We start from the raw sequence: 22,864 nt of genomic DNA, 5'->3' as shown, positions 1-22,864 counted from the left end.
ATTTAACTGTTTACCAGCTCATAGGCTAGAGGCAATCATATAGACCTCAGAAGTCAAACATGTCAGCAGGAGACTGATTTAGGAACCTCGTTTGTTTGTATGTGTTTGTTTCTTGCTTTCTATGTGTGTGTGTATATAGGGTGTGTCGTGTGGAGATTATACGTAGTGAACATTTGTTTTCCTAAACAAGGCAGTGTGTTTGTTTCTGTGTTTCAGAGTGTATTCTTTTATTCTGTGTTTTATCAGCGTCTTCTTACATGGCAGAGCACCAGGACCATAGAGCTGAATAATATCAAATGCATTTATTTTTACCTTCTTGAGGAATAAAAACTGGAAATCTCCAGCTACTTGCCAGAAGCTGCAAAAGGAAATTGCAAGATTCAACATATAGACAAAATATAGTCCTACATTCAGCTACTTGAAATTTATAAATACTTTGTGTATTATTTCCTAAATCAAATAACAGCTGGGTCTGTTAATGTAAAACAAAAATTAACAGGATGAGTTTAATTACATAATCTAGTAACATAACACACATAACAGTAAATTCACACAAGTGAAAAATGTTAAAAATTCTTAATGACAGGTTAATTTGGTGAGACGTGGAGAATTGGAGAGGGAACCAAAATGCAGGACGTCCGAGGCAGACAGATTACACAAAAAGGGAGCTGCTTATTTAGGCTGAACTAAAAGTCCAAAAAACAGAAACGTCTACAAGGAAAAATCAAACGCTATCCATATGCTGGCAGGGAACGCACAGGGGATATAACCAGAGAGCTCCACAAAGAACGGCAGGTGAAGAACAGAGTTTATACACACAGAAGGTTGATTAGGGAGGAGACACAGGAAGGTAACAATTAGGAAATCGAGGGAAGACAGACAGGAAGTAAAACTGACATACGTCTTATACCTAAATACTAAAAACTTCAGTGCAATTATGAGACAGGGAAATACAAAGGGATTAGAGGAGACGGAGGGAGGACTAAGACAACAATCTGTACCAGAAAACCTATAAAATTAACTTGTCCCTAGAAAAACAAATTCAACACACAGTAGAATAAGAAGGAATTAAAATGGCGTTCTAAACTCCAAGTACTAGCACAGAAAACCTAAGCAAGAAGTCAGACTTGAACATGTTCAATCAAAGTTTGAAACAAAAATAAAGAAAAAGAGCACTTCACACTGAATAAAGATGAAGATAGAAAGTCTAACCAGTCAGCTAGAAAGTCAAAAAAAGAGAGAATGGAAAAGGAGAAAAAGAGAATAGCCACACCATAAACCAGAATGCAAAACTCAGAGAGCAGCCTAAAACATAATACAAAAGGACAAATGCGAAGGAAAATGGTACAAAAATACACTCTTTAAGTGAATAGAATTCAAAAGTTATGAGAACAAAACTCAAAACAAAACTGTGGCAAAAGACCATCACATTCATATTATTAAATTATTGATACACCGTGTACCTGAGGCCAATCATGAAGTACAGTAGACAAACCTGCTGCTACACAACAGAACTAAAAAATAATAGAACTGGAGTCATGTTTGTTTTAGTAAATGTGCTGATTGTTTTCACGAGTTAAAAATTCCTGCATATTTATCTACCTGCATATTTGCCAAAGTATGCATATAAAAGTTCTTTGGAACAAGAGTATTCACTCTGCTTTTGTTGTTTGTGTCAACTGAGTCAACGTGGTGAGTCAGATTTCACTTCAGCAAAATTAATGTTTGAATAAACAGTAAAGCGTAGCTAAGGTGCTGTACACAACGTAGGGCAAAGACTAGATCAGGGTCCGTGTTTACTTGCAGAAGTAACAATCAAAATGTGCTCATTATCCAGCACATTATGATTTTGTTTTCTTGCTGATCACACTGTGATAGTCATCACTGGCAAGGGCTTGAGATTTAAACTAGGAGATCATCATAAAACCCTAGCGTAGCCATGGCCAGGCCATGGCCATTGCATTTTTCATTGGCACTATAACTGTTTCCAGTTATAGCCAGTCAACTCATGATGATAATGTATGCCCATCATAACTTTTGTGCCAAGGCTATGTGGCTGAAAGTGCTACAAAGAGACACAGAGGCTTTTCTATTTCTCCATGCACAGTAGAGTATTATACTGATGAAAGAGACGACTCTAAGCCAGTGAAAAACAGCATTCAGTACTCCTTTTAACCTGGAGCGTAGTTGTGAATGGCTCCAATGTAGATTAGTATAATGTTGCACAGTTAATTAAGAGGAAAAATTAAGGTAATTTGTCATGGAATTATACAGTGCAATTCTTATGATTAGATATTATTTGTATTTTACTGCATAGTTTATAAACGACCCTCTTCCAGTATGGCTGTTGTTATTTACTTATTTGTTTGTTTTTTTTAAATGAGAGCTCTTGTGCACAAGCTGCTGCTTTCTTCAGACTAACTTTACACTTGAACTATCTTTAGATGATGCAGTCACCTTTATTTTATTGTCTGAACCATCAAATGATGCTGATGCATTTAAACTGGAACACTTGGAGGGGTGAACCCTCCCCCCACAATATAATTGTTGCACAAGCAAAAATAGAACAAAACTGTTCCACCTTAGGAAGGAATAAAAATTAGAAGTCTTTTATCATTCCATGTAAATACATTTCTGATAATGGCTGTGAGAACAGATTAGATCAATTAGGAGGAAGCATCTGGAGCTGATGTTAAGTGCATGCACAAAGATAGATTATCAGAGCTGGGCAGTTTTACCTCTCCGTCCCTGTTTTACTTTGTTGCTGTCTCACTGTCTTAGCTCCTCAAATCCCCTCACTAACACTCTCAGAAAATGCTGCCTTGTAAATCTGTCATGAGGAGGATTATTTGGGAGTGTTGCTACACCGACTCGCCCTCCTCCCAACCTCAATTAGGGCCAAACAGACAGGCAGACGCAGCCCTTCTCACCTCCCTTCCATTCTCACTAGTGAGATCCCAGCATCCCCTCAATAAAAAAGCGTTTCTGCAATCATTCCTTCCATTTTGACTTGTCTGCACAGGAGACCTACGCAGGCCATTGAAGTGCCCCTTTTTTCTCTGTGACTCACCGTGCAGAGTGGGGGTAAACACATGCTCCTCAACCTTTCTTCTCTCTCATTTTTACTACTTCACATTTCCTCATGCTTCCGTTTTCCACCCACGTCTTATCCCCAAATAAGATCTCTTCAGCTTGATGGATGTAAGGCTTGAAATAAATGAAATAATGTAGGGGAAAATGGGGGTTTTATGACTCAGTGTTTTCTCTCCCTGATTCAGATTAGTCTCTGATTCAGAGTAGTCTTTTTTTTTTTTTAGGGAGAGAAGGGGACAAAGTGAAGCACACGGGGATAGCTGCCAAGGGAGATGAGGCAAAGATAGGTACAGCTGGGGTAAAAACCGATGTGCGAAAATAATCTTCATTGGAAGAAATGCATAATAGATGCTGCAGCAGTGAGAGAAAAGCATAAATATAGATCTAGTGTCAAACTAGCTTCCTATTCCCCCTTTCCTTCTCATTAAGACATGCCTTGTATTTGTTATTTGAAGTCTTCTGAAGTGAGATGTGCAAACCTGTGACTCACACAGAGACGGACTGACTGGCAGACTGGTTAGAGCACAGATCAGAGCACAGCGCGCCTATGATAATATGACATTTTACTGATCTTTGTAAAAAATTTGTCTTTCACTTGCTCCTGTAGGGACATCAGAGGTCAACTAGAGAGCAGCACTTCTAGAGTTGCAGTTTGTTGCTCAAGGTCACAGTAACAGTGTAACAATGTTTCAAAGATGTCATACAATTTTTCAGAAATGTACTTCTTCATTTAACTTACGAGTCACAGTAACATGATTCTGTCAGTCTTCAACAACACATATTAATGCATTTAATTGTAGTGTCATAATTGGATGCACTTTTTTAAATTACAGTGAAGCTTTCTATGATGAACCCAGTTCCCAATGTCTCTATTCTTATATTCGCAGCTTTATCTGCATGGACACATTCAAAGCTGTCTACAGATGAGAATAAAAGACTATTTCACCCTAACCAAAGTAGTCTTTCCACCTGTGGGAACTCTAACCCTTTCACCAAGGAAGCTTCCGTTTATGTGCTCACACATATTAACGCAGTCTTTCCTTTTCCTATTCCTGATAATATGATGTGCACATTATTGCTGCCACCTACATGACAAACAAATGCTTGGTCCAGAAGTCACATTAAACCCACGCAGTAGCATAATCCCGCATATCATCCACATCCACCTTTTTCCCTCACTTTGTCTCTCCCACACTTTGTCATTAGCCGCTGCATATCTCCCTTCCGGAGGGAGAACCAACCACATGCATGAATGGAGATGTATTTGGAGCACATATCTCAAGCCCCGCTGATGACATAGTGACATAGTGGTAGATATATGGACTGTTAATTATTGTTCCAATTCATTTGTGAAGTATAGAATAGGTCATTCTGAAAGAGCATCCATGCCCAATGCCCTTTTGCAGTAAAACAAATGCATCTGTTCCACAATTCAGAAGACTGATTCCTTTAACAGTGTTCCACTGCTTCCACAGTTTCGTGAAGTATGTCTTAGTAGTTTTTGCAGACTCAGTGTGAAGACAAACAAAGACAAAAATGATCACATACCTCGATAAGCTCTCATCAGTGCACAAACGTGCATGGCTCATGCACGATTTTACACCATTTGAAGCCTGGCTGTCTTTTACTTATGTTAATTAATTAATTATGTTCAACAAGTAGGGTCATCAATATCTCAATTTCTTTGCTGTTTGTGGGTTTGCCGATATTTGTTGGAGAGCTGTCCATGATGATAGTCTGGCTGCCTGCTTACCTGCCTGTAGAAAGCCTGTGCCATATAGCCTATCATTACAGCTGATGGCTCCTACAAACACAGACCTTTTTTTCTCTTTCTCTTCTTGTCTTTGTATTTGTCTGATATTTTCTTCTCCTGCAGTGCCACTTACTGTTGAAGTGTAACTTTGTGAGAGGAGAGAAATTGATGTTGAGAGGAGGTGAAATGGGGAAATGGGATGGGTGAAATGGTTATGGAAAATCAAGCAGGAAGAAGGAAAATGAAAGTAGTGGGTTGGTTTATGGTCCTCGATTTAGGGCGAATGGGCTAGTGGTAGTGAGGGGATGATTGTTCAAAGAAAGGTAAAATAAATTAGGCTGTGAAATAGGAAAACAAAATAAGATCAAGTGCAGGAAAACAAAAACAACAGTTTAAAGACATGACATGCTGTTAGATGACCAGATAAGAGATGATGTTGAAGCCTCCCGAGCAGTCGAATTTCGTACAAGGCATGGATAAACACTTTAAAGGAATTTTACACTTGCATGGCACCATGGATTAGATGGCTGGTGTTACTCTAGGTTTTTAAATATCTATGCCACTCTTTCACTCCACTGCTTTTCTGGCAGCTTGTCTGTTTATTCTGCCTTGAAGGTCCGTTGCTCATCCTATCATCCCTAGTCAAACTCCTCTGGATTAAGAGCAAACGCTGAGTTGCACACACAGATTTGGCATAACAAGCAAACAGTTTGTTTATTGCTGTTCTGGCTGTCATTGTAATCCCACTTTTAGTAACTAGATTATATGCAACAATGCATTAATGCCCCTTTGTTGCTCAAACCCCCCATAGGACTAAATAGAACTGGAGGAGATGACACAAGGGGTGCACTGGGAGACGTTCACAGGCAGGTCTTGCTTCTTGATACTGATCCAGTTTAAATGCAAGTCTTGTGACAGGTAATTACTTAAATGTGTACGTCATCTGTGTAAAGATTTTGGCAGCTGCCCAAGTGAACTTTTTAATGTCACTCAAATAGAAGATCAAATGAGTCTTAAAGCAATGTGTGGGCTTCAAATCTGGCACTTAAATGTATGTATCATGTGGACTTTTACTTTAAAATTATGTCAACATTTCTTCAGTCCTTGTATTTCTGTCCTGATTGACAGTTTTGAAAGCATGTGAAAATGGTTCATGACAAAAAAAAATATTTTCAAACAGTATACAAATCATATGAAATGCATTGTGTTCAGCTGAGAAATGTGGACAACACTGTAATATATATGCAGTGGGGGGGAAATAACTGTCTGATCCCCTGCAGAATTTGGAAGTTTGCTCACTTACAAAGAAATGACCACGCTCTCATTTATATTGTAGTTTAAGTTTAATGGAGAGAGAGAACGTCAACCAAAAATCCAGAAAAACACATGTAAATTGATTTAACTTAAGTGAAATAAGCATTTGATCCCCAATCGTAACACGACGTTTCTTGTTCGCCTGATTTTTACCCACTCCTCTTTACAGAAACTCTCTAAATCCTTTAGGTTTCTTGGTTGTGCATACTTAGCAGCTTAAAAGTTCAGCTCCCTCAACAGAGTTTCTGTAGGACTGAGGTCTGGAGACTGGCGAGGTCGCTCCCTTAACGTGCTTCTTCTTTAGCTACTTTTTTGTTGGCTCGGCGGCAATGTTCCCTCTAATTTTTCATGTGTCTGAGCGAACATACAAACTCCCTGAGCGGTCCCTTGGACCACTGTGAGCAACATTAGACGTGTGCACTGTGGTCACACCAGCATCCAATCCACCCAGGTTACATGGTTTATTAAAATAATCAAATTACAGCATTTACATTTATGTTAGACTACTTTTAATTAACTGCTTTAGCCCACTGACCTGACCTGTGTAGTATGTTAACACTATTGGAAGTAAAAATAACTTGAACTTCAATTTTTAAAACACAACTTTCTTTTTTTTCCCCTTTTTTTAAATAAAGCTCTGACTTGTATTATGAGTCTGTGGTCTGGGAGAGAGTCCTGTAAATCTGTCTGCAAAATACAGTATATAATGACCAATGTTGGGCAATTAATTATATAGTAATTATATAATTAATTGCCCAACATTGGTCAAAAAAGTAACTGAGTTATGCAAACAACAAAGTTTTTTGCAGCTGTTTACCTAAAAATGCAGCCAAGGTGTTTTTAAACAAACATTTCAAACTATTTACAGAACAATCAGCTGTTCTGCATCAAATTTGATGCCTCACAAATTATTTGTGCCACTCCAAAAATAATTTCTGTCCACTATGAGATAAAGGAGAACAACAGCCTGATACCTGCAGGCCTGACAACAGGAGATGTATCACTCCTGTAACACCTGTAACATTCAGCACTCGCCTCATTGTTCTGACACACACAACAAAACTATTGACTACACTACACACTAACTACACAAGATTTGCGCTAAACTTCGCAAATCTCTCACATCTTAAAACACCGCCGTCTCTCCTAAAACTTCCCCTTTCCTAAACAACTAAATGCCATGTTGCCATATCATTTTTTGATTGGTCGACACGGTACTTTTTTCAACCAATAGTAAAGGGTGCGGTTTTTTTGGTTTTGTTTTTGCTCACAAGCCGAGAGTGCTTTCGAGCGTTTTCTTTATAAAATGCCGTTTTTACCGTTTCTTCCCGCAGTAAATATAAACAACGATAGTATTCAGGAAGAAAACCAAACATTGCAGATATTTTTATCATAACTCTGGTTTTACGTGGCCGATCAACACAATTTAAAAGCTGGTATAAAGTCCACACTTTTTCTGTCAATTGTTCCGTCTGTCCTGCTCACATCTCCAATGGTTGTTCACGTTGTCATTAACGTGGCTTCACTCCACATCAGCCACGCCGCTTTGCTAGCTAAAACACCGGTGTCTACACATAAGGACGCTGTCATAGCCTGTCAACGACGTTGATTGGCTGCATATATACGAATGTGAATCACATTATTGGCTGGACTATGGGATAAGGTGGCATCGTTCTAATCCCATACGGGAGCAGCCAGTCACTTACTGTCTAACACTGCAAAAGGCAAGGCAAGGCAAGTTTATTTGTATAGCACAATTCAACAACAAGGTGATTCAAAGTGCTTTACAGAGACATTAGAAACAAGAACAAATAAAAAGCATGATTTAAAATTGATTAGAACAAGCAAATAAACTAACTAATTAACAAACAAACAAACAAAACAGTATATAAAATCAAAACAGATAAAATCAGAACAGTAGATAAAATCAGTAGTTAAATGTAAGTTTTGAAATTTAAGCTTAAAAGTTTGGATTTGGTGCTTTATTCAAATGCAGCTGAGAACAGGTGAGTCTTCAACCTGGATTTAAATAAACTGAGTGTTTCAGCTGATCTGAGGCTTTCTGGGAGTTTGTTCCAGGTATAAGGAGCATAAAAGCTGAATGCAGCTTCTCCGTGTCTGGTTCTGACTCTGGGAACTGATAAAAGACCGGATCCAGATGACCTGAGGGATCTGGAAGGTTCATACTGGGTCAGGAGGTCATTGATGTATTTTGGTCCTAAACCATTCAGAGCTTTATAGACCAGCATCAGAACTTTAAAGTCTATCCTCTGACGGACAGGCAGCCAGACCTCAGAGCTGGACTGATGTGGTCCACTTTTTTTGGTCTTAGTGAGGACTCGAGCAGCAGAGTTCTGAATGAGCTGTAGTTGTCTGACTGATTTTTTAGGTAGACCTGTAAAGATGCTGTTACAGTAATCAAGCCTACTAAAAATGAATGCATGGACTAGTTTTTCCAGGTCCTGTTGAGACATCAGATCTTTTATCCTTGAAATATTCTTGAGGTGATAGTAAGCTGACTTTGTTATTGTCTTAATGTGTTTTTCTAAGTTTAGGTCTGCATCCATCACTACACCCAAATTTCTCGCCTGGTTTGTGGTTTTTAGATGTATAGATTGAAGTTCTCTGGTGACCTGTAATCGTTTTTCTTTGGCGCCAAAAACTATTACCTCAGTTTTGTTTTTGTTTAGCTGGAGAAAATTGTGGCACAACCAGTCATTGATTTCCTCAATGCATTTACCAAGAGCCTGTACAGGGCCTTGGTCTCCTGGTGACATTGTGATATATATTTGTGTGTCATCTGCATAGCTGTGATAGTTTCTTTTGTTGTTGTTTATAATCTGTGCCAGTGGGAGCATGTAGATGTTAAACAGAAGGGGTCCCAAGATGGAACCTTGGGGAACTCCACATGTGATACTTGTCTGCTCAGATGTGAAGTTACCTATTGATACAAAGTATTTCCTGTTTTCTAAGTATGTTTTGAACCAGTTTAGTACAGTTCCTGAAAGACCTGTCCAGTTCTCCAGTCGTTTGAGTAACATGTTGTGGTCAACTGTATCAAATGCTGCACTGAGATCCAGTAAAACTAGGACTGACATTTTTCCACTGTCTGTGTTCAGACATATGTCATTAAACACTTTGGTCAGAGCGGTTTCAGTGCTGTGGTTCTGTCTAAAACCTGACTGGAAGGCATCGTAGCAATTATTCTGTTTTAAGAAGTAACTGAGCTGTTGAGAAACTGCTTTTTCAATGATCTTACTTAAAAATGGGAGATTTGAGATCGGCCTGTAGTTGTTCATTTGGGTCTTGTCAAGATTGTCCTTTTTCAGTATAGGTTTGATTACAGCAGTTTTTAGTGATTCTGGAAACACACCTGATAATAAAGAAAAGTTGACGATCTGTAACAGGTCTGACTCTAAAGTCTTTGAGACCTTTTTGAAAAAACTTGTTGGCAGGACATCTAAACAGCAGGAGGAGGAGTTCAGTTGACCTAAGATGTCCTCCAGGTCTTTGCTGTTAATAGGTTGAAACTGTTTCATGGTGTTTAAACAGTTTTTTGGTGGACACAGTACATATCCTGGATCTGCTGTTGACGTACCAATTGCTTGTCTAATTTTTTGGATTTTTTCTGTGAAGAATTTGGCAAAGTCATTGCAGGCCATGGTCAAATGAAGTTCAGCTGCCACTGACACAGGAGGGTTTGTTAGCCTGTCAACTGTAGAAAATAAGACCCGAGCATTATGGCTGTTTTTAGTGATGATGTCAGAGAAGTAGGACCTCCTTGCATTCCTCAGTTGTAAATTATAATTGTGAAGTTTCTCTTTATAAATGTCATAATGAACCTGGAGGTTTGTTTTTCTCCAATTCTTTAACAAAACAGAATTGTTAAAGTTTTAATTTTAATTTCAATTCAGGTTAGATTTTTTTTGTGCGCAACGCAGATTTTATGTGCGCACAGACCGTGCCAGCAGTGCGCAATTGCGCACGCGCGCAGCTTAGAGGAAACATTGCTCGGCGGTATGTTTTGGGTCATTGTCATGCTGAAAGACCCATCCACAACCTAGCTTCAGTGTTCTGGCTCGATATAAGTAACATAAAGATTGGAGACTGTTCATTTATTTGTAGGTGCTCAATATCACAAATTCAGCAGGGGATCAAATAATTAATTCCCCCAGTCTACTGTCATTCACTCAGTCTGGACAGAAGCATCACCTTTTTTTATCTTTATCAAATAAATTTGAAAATATTTAAATACTTTGACTTTGATGAAGGCTCTAAATGATTTCTTGTGCTATTAAGCAGTGTGTAGCTGATGCAAACATAACTATTTTTTCACTTGTTTAAGCTGCAATGCAACTACATTACTGAAAAAAATTTAAAAATGCATTTTTATCTTTCTCGTCCCTCATTGCTCTGAATACATAATTAACTCCACTGGCTAATGAAGGATTTTGCTTAGCAAATTCAAGTCAGCAGTCAGAGTTGTCCTCTTTTTCTAATTCCATACAATATTAGCCTAAAGCTTTCTCTAAGTGAATGTGCTTGGTCTCTCTCAAATTGGGTCACCAGAAACCTAAAAAAGTTTGAGAGGAAAACAGAAAGGTAGAAAGAGGAGAACGACACCAGGGTGCGCCGAAGGCTGAATGGGTGCATTTTGATTCTCAACAGTGGTTTTAAACCCCACTCTGTGCACTGTATTGCACCAGGATAACTGTAGTACCTCATGAAAATTCAAAAACAGGTGAGTCATTTTCCTGGCATGTTAATAGGTCAAAAAGATGCATTTGATCCATTAGTGTTAGTTGTAAGTGTTCTCGTGGCTCCAATTAGAGCCACATTTCTTGGTGTGAGCTGGCCTAATGAAAAGCGACATTAAAACATGGTATATGTCAAATGTGTCAGCATGAGAAAAGTATATTTTCATTGAGCTCCAAACTAGTCATAAAACTGCTCATCACCTTAAACGTGTCTGAGAAATTATAGTGATGTGAGCCCCAAGAGGACAAAGCCATTACAACCTCTTGTAAAACACAACATATCAGCAAAATATGTGCAAATGATCACAGGCAATTAGGCGTACGCTGTTTGGTTACAAGAATCATGTCCAACAGCCCCTTGGGGTAAAATCCTCGCTCAGATAACACGTAGATTTTGTAGACAAATACATATCACCTTTAAATTACAAGGAATCGTCATCAGAGCATAGTGCATAGTGAACTGACAGGCTTGTGTTACAAAGGCAAGACTGCATGGAAATGATGGATGACAGTACTAAACTTTAAATTATGCACCCCCCTTTGGCATTTTCATTTTTCTCTTCTGTTCTTTTCAAATGATCCATTTAAAGCAAGCATAGCAGCATTTATACAATTCTCATAGACCTTTGCAAAAACTATATGCATCCATGGCATCTAGTGTATTCTTTCTTTTTGTCTTTGATTCCTCAAGCAAGCCAGTGGTATGCAACTTTTCTTTTTAAGAAAAACTACTCAATGTCATTGCAATTGTTGAATTTGTTTAACAGCCTCCACCCTTGCTTGACATACACAATATCCCTACTGTGAGGTGTGCTGTGTGAGCAGCATTACAGTAGCAAAGTGCAGTCTAATGTGACAGAGAGGCAGTTTAATGTCCCATTATAGATACCAGGGTCTTGACAACCAATAAAGCATTTAGATGCAATTTGTTCCTCTGGTGCGTTCACTGCTTAAATGTGCTGTTGCCTTTTTTTGTGGAACAACCTCTTGAGTGTTGACTGTTTGTTTTACATGTGATGGGCCTGTGACAACGCACTTTCTTTATGCCGTGTTTAGTGCTCTTTAAGAGACAAACTTAATTTTTGTTGCATCTGATGAAGACAGTTCAGGGAGAAGACCAGAAGCAAAAATTAAAGCACCCTGCATAGTCTGTGCTTACACCTTTTGGAAAGTATCACAGCTTATAAAGACTTTTGGAGCCGCTTCACATGCTATCAGTTTTTATTTGTTAGGTGTGTAGGTGTGGCTCTTTGAGGTTCCTGGGTTGTTTTGCATGCACTGGTCTTTTTAATGTGTATCCAAAGATTTTCAGTGATTTTAGGGAATGTGTGGGCAGTAGCTGAAACTTGAGCTTGCACCTCTAGGGGCTGTGGATTTTGGGGTGTATTTAGGATCACCATGCTGTCTTACAAGTCATTCACTTTTCATCTTTAGTGTTTTTCATGATTGTGTGATGGTAGGTTTCAGAACTGGTATTCCTTTTGCTCTTCGCTCTACCATTCTCTTGCTTTGTGAGCTGGTAGGTGGGTAAAGGAACCCTTGATGGATGATTTTTGGGAAATATGCGATGAGTTTTTGTAAACTCAGCCTTAGCACCCACAGGCTACTTAAGGTCTGAGATCTGATACCTTACTTTTAAAAAATGTATAAGCTAATTAATTAATAATCTGAGAGCTGAAATCTTTGGTGCACAAATTTTTCAGGCTTTTCCTTTTTTTTGTTCCACTCAAAAATAATAATACAAAAACGACTAATACGACATTAATCTCCCTTAAAATTTACAGTGTTTCCTCCTGGTCTTTTAGCTAGGAGACTTTGTCCATTATTTCAATATTAATGAATCTTTTAACACATTCATAAATATCACTATGATCATTATATAATCAACAGCCACTCTGAACACTTTACAATAATGCTCTGACCTGTTGGGACACATGCATGCACCTTGGAGATGCACTGTTCAGACACTCTCATATTGGTGCCCCTGGAACAGTTTCGTAAATGTTTGTTCCTTCCCCATGACAGTGCTGGTTAAAACTCTCAGGCTACTTGCATCACAGTCAAATGATGGTTGTGTGAATTGATGAAAGATTTAGCCTGGGGAGAACTGTTTTAGATGCTATCTATGTTTTATTTCAATTATAGCTGAGATCACAGAGACTGCCAGGATGATGATAACAAGCCAGCTGACAGTTAATCCCTCAGGACAGGAAACGAGTTTTACAGCAACTGATGTCATCTAAGGTTAAATGTCCATTGTGATGAGGCACTCTTCAAAGGCAGTCACATCCAGCTATTGTTCTATCTCCCCTTTCTATCATTAGAGTAGCAGGAAGATGAAAGTCGAGATAACTCTGGGGCTCTCCAATACCCAAGACCTCCTATTAAAGCAAAATGGAAACTAAGGAAGTACATAAAGATTGTAGAAAAGATAGCCAAGTAAGTGTCAGCGTATACACATACATATACATGTCTGTGCTACCCTCTTCAGCATTGGCAGACATCACAAGAACTGTACAGTATGATGTAATAGAACCCTCAACCCGGGAAGAGATGTTAAACATCCAATAAAATGCTAACGCCACTCATCAAAATTGAGGTCTTAACCTCAGAGTCAGCATCAGAAAGTTATTTCTCTCAACGGCTCCTTTTAAGTAGGGAGATTATGTCTGCTGGATATTATCCCCCTTGCTGTGTTTAGTGGTACTGAATGGCATCTAATGAACACCACCTCTGCGGTTGCCTCCCCTTGATGCCCTTTGCTCAGCCAGTTTGCTGGTGGCTGTCTGGGAGATGAGAGGAAGGAGCTGAGGGACAAAGAGAGAAGGAAACAGAAGGAGAAAAGGACACAGCAGGGGGCTCTCACACCTTTTACCAGTGCAGTTACAAGGTGGGAGCCCTTAGTTTTAGCTTGGACAGATCAAAGGAGAGAGGTGTTGCCAAGAGCATGATGGTAGCAGCAATAGCTGGTTACTGTTATGTCTTGTTCATGCATGGATCCAAGTGTGGTGTACAGGTGTTTGATATACCGTTCAGGACCCCCAAGACAAGAACTAACAGACTTAAAAACTCCTTTGTCCCACACGCCATCAAACTGTTTAACTCCTCTCTGGAGGGGAGAGGGAGGGGAAACAGGAGGACAAAGGAGGGGGGAACAACTAAGCTGTAGTGCCTCTGCACCTCACTGTACAATACCTTGTGCAATACTTTTTGTAAATAGTCAACAGTGCAATAGACTCAATACTTGAAATGTGCAATTCACTTGTATTTTTATTTTTTATTCCTATTTATTCTATTTATCCCCTTTGTATATTTTATTTATATTTGTCTCTGTGTATATATATATATATATATATATATATATATATATATATATATATATATATATATATATATATATATATATATATATATATATATATATATATATATATATATATATAAAAAAACAATTCTGTAACTGTAACTTCGGTCGTTGCTGTGCTTTTTGGAAGTCGAATTTCCCAGAGGAACCCACCCGAGGGATTAATAAAGTTCTATCTTATCTTATCTTATCTTTTGTTTCTCCTCAGTATCACTTGCTTTTATTAAATATGATGAGCTTTTTCACATTTCATTAACTGCTGCATGTTTCTATCTCATTTTCTTTCAGTCACAGGGATCTAAAGCCAGAGAACCTCTTGCTAGATGAAAAGAACAACATCAGGATAGCAGACTTTGGCATGGCTTCCCTTCAGGTTGGCGATAGTTTGTTGGAAACCAGCTGTGGGTAAGTAGAATCACAAATGTAATGTCTGTATGTACTGAATGATATTAGATATCAGATGTCCCGAGGGAGTAATTAAAAGGTCATAGTGGAGGTGGAAATGCTGCTATGGAAGAGGAAAACGGGGAGAATTCAGAGAGACTAAGTGGAGTGAGTGGAGCCATCAGGCTCTCAGCTAGGTGCAGCGTTGTCAAAGTGCCCATAATCGTGCTGTGCTGATCTCTTCAGGAGACACTTTCAGTGTCTATCACCGACTGTGGTATCTGGCGATGAGCGTGGCCAGGGCCACGGCCACACATTACTGCTCCCGTCTTCTAATATTTCACACTGGGTTTATGATCTAATAGTCACAACCGCACCAGGCACATCAATCCCATGACATTAATGAATTTGCTTGCAGGAAGAGTCACTTTTAAAGTGGGACTACACTCGAAAAAGGACCGAGGTCTCTTTTATTGTGGGAGTGATTTTCTTCAACCCTAAGGTGTGGCGGTCATTGTGCAGGGTCATATTTATCAATAAAAGGCAACACACTTTATGATGACTTTTAAGCACTGGGGTCATAAACTCAGTGACACCATGGATTAACAGAAACACCTCACTGCTGCACTATAGCATTTCACTCTTCCATTAAATTCACTTCAAAAAGATTTGAATATGTAAGCACAACCCAATATGATAGAAGTGCATTGTTATTTTTATTCTCTTTATCACTAGCTGGGCCCACGTCCTCATTTAAGTTTGACAGCGTTTTAGTAGGTAAAAGTGAATGCTTTGACGTGAATTGAGCTGCGGTTTGGCGAAGGCCTCGAAGGGGACTGGCGATGGCTACCGGGCCTGGCAGATCCCCATGTACTTAACAGAAGTGAAGAAGTTGAAGAATGGAGAAGAAGGACGGAGGGAGGGTGGAGCACGTAAACGAGAATGATCAGCTTGCAGAACTAGGGGAACCTATATAGATGACAGCCGGAAGGAGCGTGTTTGGAGGCGTGGTCCTGCTCCTGAAATTCCGATACATAATCTCCAATTATTTTCCCAAGATAATGAAATCTTATTGTCTAGTGATGGAGTAAAATAACATAGAGTTTTGATAAGTAGGTATAGTTCACCTATTAAAACATATATAGAACACAAGCAGGCACTCGATAGGGAAGTAATGATGTTTTGATGTCAGAGCTGGCTCAAAGTCTTGCACACACTTGTGACAGACATCCATAACACTCTAGAAATGGTTCCACAAATTTGCTCAAACTGAGTGGTCTAAGTTGTTATCTTGCTTGTAAAGTGGATGTCTTGGGAAAATATTTCCTCTGCATTTGCACATGACACTCTGTGCACGGCTGGATATATGCTCTGTGACAGCTGTCCCCAGCTCAGATTGATTCTGTCCAGATTAAGCCTCCAAATCAGCTGAAACTGAAGTTACACACACTTTACACACGCAATACAGCAACACACATGCGCACACAGAACAGGCTTAGTTCATCCCCCACCTCTAAGTCCCTATGTCCTCTGCTTGTTTGGGTGCCTCTCTGTCTCTGACTCCCTCCCTTTATATAACACACACACACGCGCGTTCATTGTGCATGTGCATGCAAACACATGCATCCAGTTGAAACTGTTGCATAATTTTTTTTCAGCAGTCGCACAATGCCTAAGCTCTCATGACTCATCGGTAGAGATCAGGCCAACTCAAAGCAGTGCGCATAGCAATCTGCAAGTCAGATGTGTCCACCGTTTAGTCATTGTTCGGCTTTGATGACCACATTAAAGTTTTCTATTTTCCTAGAAAGCCTATATGCAGCAGCTCTTACTCAGCAGTATCTTTTGACCAACTTGATCTATATTTGATTGCATTCTGCTGCCACTCACTCGGAGCAAGCCTTAATTTGATAGAGGTGGAATGAATATTCTTTGCCCTCTTAAATGTATAAAGTACTGAAAGTACCCTGTTGGAAGCACGAACACAGAGCTGTCCATGAAACAAATGCATGCACGCAGTTTGGTTGGGGCCCACATCTGTTCACGATTTTTTTGTTTTTACAGATTAACACTTGATTGCGCTCCTAATAACATAAGTCGTCATCAAGTCATTTGACATTGCGTGCCCTGCATCTGTCTCTCCTCCACTCTGACTCCACATCTGTGAGGAGGGAATATATAGGAGAGAAGAGTGAAGATAAAAGCAGCCCCTTACATTAAATTGTTTCCCTGACACAAACACAGAACCTACCACCTTCAGGAAATGAGAAGACAATTGAGAGAAATACTGTTTTCTTTCCAATCAATAAATTTAGCCACTTCCTATCTGCATATTAATTTCAAAGTTTGCACATGTGTCCATGTTTGTGTGTGGATATGTATTGACATGCTTTTGTATTGTGTATGCATATGGCTTCCCATGTGTGTTGGAGTTGCAAATGATGGCTTGCAAATTAAATTAGTTTTACATTATTACTAATGATAATAATTTGATACAGTAACGAGAAAACGAGCAAATAGCATCTTGATTGGCAATCACTTTGAGCATTGTCATTTACAGAGAGATCAGGTGTCTATCTGAACAACCCTACGGCACCAAAAACACGAGCCTTACAGTCTTGATTAGATCTTGTCTGTTTGCATGTACGTCTCATAGCAGAATGTTGGCGCCATTAATGTTTTCGTGTCTTCGTGCTGTTTCCTAATATGTGTGTATGTGTGTTGTTATTGATTATTCATGCCCCTCTGAATGTCCCGTCTCTAAGTGTAGATATGACACTTTTTAATTAAACACATTTATCTGGCCCCTTCTCATCATGCAGCAGTCTGACACAAATGTATTCCATTTGCTGTGGGTAATGGAGCTGAGTGAAGATGAAACTTGCCCCAGGTAGAGTAGTGGGAGCCTCAGAGCACATACATAAATACGTGCAGACATACAGATGTATAGCAGATGCATTGGCAAGCATATTCAAATATGGATTCTGGGATGCAAATACAACCTCTTCCTCTGTCTGTACAAACCCAGCTGGGAGTTCATCACTGCTTACTGTTTATTTACTATAATTCCATGGCACAGATTGATGAAAGGAAATGATCTTATATGCAATGAGGAAGTGCACGGATTTAGTCCAAAAAGATGAATTTTCATGAAGATCAGCTTTATGTCTCAGTGTCTCAGCGCGTCTTTCAATGCTTCTGTCGTAATTCACATCTCTTAAGATCACGATACATCCCTTCATACATATGTATCCAGTATACTGTGTATTGTAGAGGTCCAGAAATCCCTCTCTAGACAGTTACAACTCATGAACTCTATACATGAGATAAAGCCAACTTTTTATGCATCAATTTTGTGGTATTTGTTGCCCTCTGAAAATAGAAGACAGTCCTTTCCTGCCTGTTGATTTTATTTATGTGATGCTAGTGGTGTTAGTTTGAGAAAGACAGAGAAAAGACTGATGTAATGCCAAACCCACGTTGAACTGTTTTTCTAAAGACTATATTTTTCTGGTCAGTGGGAAGTGGCTCTCACGGTTTTCTATTTATCTTTAGTGTCCCACCATATAACCTGAACCTGGTGTGAGCAGCATGGATGTTTCTACAATATCACCCATACTTGATCCGCAATCAAATGTGAAAGGAACTTTGCAGCATTGACCCCGTTAACTGGCTTGTTCACTGAAGCGTACTCGGATGGATTTTATCGTGTCATTGAATGGTTGTTAACTTAATGAAACACTGTATACCTGGTGTAGTTAAGCTTGTGCTGCGAGTCGCTGGCAGCAAATTACTTACTAAATAGAGCTGTGATAGTGGGAAACATTGCAGCTGAACTAGGTTAGCCTTTCAAAAGTCAGAATGTTATCATAATAGCAGAAGGGGCTTTCTAAACATAAAATAATGAGTGGACTGAGTGTTTCAAAGTGAGCACTACAAAGCTCATCCTAGACCCGGTGTTCCTAAGGCATACCAAAAGTGGCCGCACCTTTAGAGGATGAATACATTAAACATTTTCGTTAGATAAGAGTAATACATTTACTTTAAAAATTTTTGATCAAAAAATCCTAATAACATGAAGCGTTTTACTGACTTACCTCTTTTTTTTTGTTATAAAAGAACTACATGGATCCTTTTTTGTAGCAACCACCAGTGGTACTGCGCTTTAAAGTACCGATGCATTGGCTTCAGCTATTTGACCTATTGGCTACTTCCACCTCTTATATGTGGGTCAGTTCATCTGAACCCATCTGAATTCATGAAATGTAACACAAAAGAAACCGTACAGAAAACAAACAAAAAACTCCCACCTCACTCTCACAAATTTGCCTGAAAAAATGCTAAAATTTCGCGTTTCTGTTGGTTTGGTTTTTTTGATTTAAGTGTCCCAATGGATGAAGGTTAGGTATGTTTTTACACGTGAAGTTCCGTATTTTTTTCTGTGTCATTATCTGCTACTATGGCTCTGTGAATATAGGCTGTAAAGAGTGTGGCATAGAATGGTGGATGCTTGAAGAAATAAAATATTTGCATTCCCAGTCTTTGACAGTAGATTTGAAGTCCTGTCGAAACCAAAGCTGTAGGGGAACGTGTGGCATTTGATGAACTGACAAGGAATGACCTAAATGGGATAAAGCTATAGGTTTTGCATGCCTTGTGTGTTGTGGCCTTCATGAAGTAAAATGAGTGCAGAGCTGATGGGTTTTTTTCTTTGAAGAAAAGTCATCAAGTACTTATTTGCACAGGCACTTGGGGATCCCGAGTTGGCACGGTAGCCGTGTTTGTTTTTGGCCAGTATTTTGACAGTCTGAATAAGCTGGGCTGTCAGAGCTGGTATTCTTGAGTGCACAAGAAAACAGCCAATCTAAAGGCTGTTTACAAACTACGTAGTCCCTCAGTCGACCCAAATGCTATGCCATTAAACAGAGTGAGACAAAGAGGTGGACAACACATTTCATAATGGTAGGAGGTCTAGGGAGACAGGTGATTTGTTTTGAGGAGCAAAGAAATTAAGTTTTTTATCTGATTAATTGATTTCCAGAGAATACCTTAAAAATATAGGAATGTCAAACAGTGAGAAGAATTAATATATAGAGTAACAAGTCACCCATATGATGCACTCATCCATAGACCCGTGCTTATGGAGGGGTCTTTGCAAGGTAGCTCCATAAATCTCCATATGATATTGATATGTCAATCTAGTCATTGGCTTTACTGTCAGTCTATCCAGGGGCTGTAAAGATTAGTGGGTCTGTTCACCGTCTGCTGTGAGAGGATGCCCTTGACTGAGCAAGGCAGAGGACATCCAAACACTCTCAGGACCCCTAAACTCCTAAAACACATCTTGATCTACGTTCGCTGGAGAGTTTTACTGTCTGCATAAATTGTTGTCTTCATATTTTCAGACAGTGACTTATGCTTGTTTGTTTTATCTGTTGTGAACTTTTATTTACTCTGCAGCACAACGGAAAAAAGTCCTTAGATAACTTGAACCTTCTGTATCTGTTTGCTCCTTTTCCAACAGATCTCCACACTACGCATGTCCAGAGGTCATCAGGGTAAGTGACTACTCACAGAATCACAATATTCATTCCTCCTTATTTTTAGTCATCCTCCGTCTTGTTTCAGTTGGCCTTAACGTTCAGTCTAAACTTGTCTAATACAATGTTTTGCCCTTAGGGAGAGAAGTATGACGGGAGGAAAGCAGACGTCTGGAGCTGTGGGGTCATTCTTTTTGCTCTGTTGGTGGTGAGTGTCAGCTTGTTCTTCAGTAAATGATGTTAATATTATACTGACACCCAGTTTAACATCTCTAGAGGCATATTGCGTAATACAATTTTGCCATGAAGTGTTGCTTTTGTGTCATATCCAGGAGTAAGTCTAGCCTTTGCATCGTAGTGAATAAATAAAGAACGCAAGTGAAGCTTGAGAAATAAAAAGAGAGTGCTAGCCTAAACTCACCACGGAGCCTCTGACATAAACTCAGGTGTTAAGGAGTTAAATTCAAATTCTGTCATTTAAATGAAAAAAACCCTAAATGTTGCAGAAACACCCTCTAGCTGATATAGTTGTGCTACAGAAGATCAGAGAAAAGAAGCATCTTTTTATTCATTATCCTGTACCCACAGACGACGCTGTATCCATAATCAGGTCTATTCTCTAGCTGCATTATGTCTGTGGTTCCCCAGCCATGCAGCCCCGAAGCTTTGTTTCATCAACAGCTGTACTGTAGTTCCTACACACTCCAGCTGCATGAATAATTCATACAGCCAAACTGAAAGACAAGAGCCTAAAATAAATACCAATGCTGACAGGGCAGCTTTTGGCCACAGGCCCTGTGTATTTGTCTTTGTTTTTGCCGCTCTCTCCCTCCACTCTGTCTGTCTTATGTGTGTGTGCACTTGTTTTAAGGATAGTATACTTAGTACTGTTGTGTTGCATAAAACTGATGTTGCTTACCATTATCTCCATCATGACCACGCTTTTCTCGCTCCAAACAAAAGTTTTTTTTCCGCCTCTGCTGCTTGACTGCAGAAAAATGCTGTCTCTCTTCAGTTTCGTCCTGCTGACTAGCCGCGAGATAACCATTTGTCTGATTGTGGGAGACACGCATACTCCGCAGGAGTTAGGCTGCACTCAGATCATCTGTTACACAAGTCTACCTTCCTTTTTCCTGCCTCTTTATTTCTCAGCAGCTCTTTCTGTATTTTCCTCACCCTTTCCATCTTTCTCCACCCCTCCATCTTCTCTTGTGATTGAGGTTGCCATTCATCAAATTGCTACATCTGTGAGGTGTCAGCACCCTCTGATAAATGACTCTTATGAAAGAATTCTAAATGAATGAGGTAAATGAGAAATCTGGGTAATTATTAGCGAAGCCCTGTTTTCAGCTCACTGCTGTTTATTATTTATTTAGCGTTGCTGTTTAGGGCAAAATGCTCCAACTGAAGAGTTGAATGAGTTGCGAAAGCAAGCTGAATTTTTAAGTCGTGCAGGATTAAGATTCGAAATGTGTTTTTGTTTCTTCTAGCGAGTCTTGTTAGTCATTAATAATCTTTTTTTTCTTTTGTGACTTCAGTCAGTTAAAATCATTTTCTCTGTCATAATGCTGCTGTTGTATTAAGCGCAAATTCTTTCTTCTCTACTTAGTTCCCTGCTCCTACTTGTCACGTCTGCCAACTATCATTTCAGTCTCTTTTCTTTTCTCTTTTCTCTGCCTTTATGTTTCTTCAGGGCGCCCTACCGTTTGATGATGACAACTTAAGGAATCTTTTGGAGAAGGTGAAGCTGGGTGTGTTTCACATGCCACACTTCATCCCTCCAGATTGTCAGAACCTTCTCCGTGGCATGATTGAAGTGGATGCCTCCAAAAGATTAACGGTCAGTTCAGTAAAGAGACTCTGTGTTAACTCAGAATTGTGTGTATTTGTGCATATCTTTTATGCACATAAAAGTACTCAGTACACTTTGCAACCTTACCTCTTTATGCATAGGGAATAAAAGGGACATGAAATCTAATATGGTGCAGAGGTTTTAGGGGCATTTTAGAAGTTAAGATTGTTAGCATTGCAGCAAGCCCAGACATACAGACAGAATCATAAAGAGCAATCTTCAATAAGAAGAGGAACTTCTGCAACAGATAACATGGCTTTGCAGAGTCCTCAGCATCAACATAATGTCCTATTATCATGTCAACATCACCGAGTCTGCCTAGGACTACATTAAAAGACGGATGCAAATGAGACAGCATATTTCCACTGAACAGCTTTTGAAAGTTCTCCAAGATGGGTGCAATAACCTGCCCCACAAATGGAGTGAAGAAGGTTCTACTTTTATCTAGTTTAATTCAGTATTCGTATAGTACCTAGAACTTAAACAGTACAGTCTATCAGCAAAAAATATTTCGTAGTTAATATTTACTACCAACAGTGTTTACTAATTACATTTTAGAAACTACAAATTAATTTTATACATAATTCAAGAAACTATTCCTGGAAAATATTTGGACAGATGTGGAGTAAGAGTAAGATCAACTAACTTAAACTAAAATATATAGTATCAGTTTGGTGCTGTTGTTCTTTCTTGATACAAATGTGTTTGTATCATTCCCAGTTCTGTGTAAGTTCAAGTACATTGTGTGGATTCAGGAGAGGAGTGTTGCTTGTGTACCGCACACTGATCACCTTGGCAAGGTAACCG

At 39.3% G+C, this 22,864-nt stretch overlaps 1 protein-coding gene across 4 annotated transcripts in view; it reads left to right on the top strand.

Annotated features, from left to right (window-relative positions):
* Window positions 1–22,864, top strand: part of brsk2a (BR serine/threonine kinase 2a) — a 179,238-nt gene that overhangs the window by 128,134 nt on the left and 28,240 nt on the right. For all 4 annotated transcript variants that reach the window (XM_085357267.1, XM_085357266.1, XM_085357265.1 and 1 more), the window contains exons 5-8: window positions 14,570–14,686; window positions 20,190–20,223; window positions 20,345–20,413; window positions 21,899–22,045. In XM_085357267.1, coding sequence (XP_085213393.1) covers window positions 14,570–14,686; window positions 20,190–20,223; window positions 20,345–20,413; window positions 21,899–22,045 — 367 coding nt within the window. The remainder of the gene's footprint in view (window positions 1–14,569; window positions 14,687–20,189; window positions 20,224–20,344; window positions 20,414–21,898; window positions 22,046–22,864) is intronic.

Source organism: Diplotaxodon limnothrissa, linkage group LG7 (assembly GCF_057381915.1).
Source record: "Diplotaxodon limnothrissa isolate DT_005_m linkage group LG7, D_limnothrissa_male_GT1.1, whole genome shotgun sequence".
In the NCBI taxonomy this organism is placed as follows: domain Eukaryota; kingdom Metazoa; phylum Chordata; class Actinopteri; order Cichliformes; family Cichlidae; genus Diplotaxodon; species Diplotaxodon limnothrissa.
This window is presented reverse-complemented; position numbering and strand designations above follow the sequence as displayed.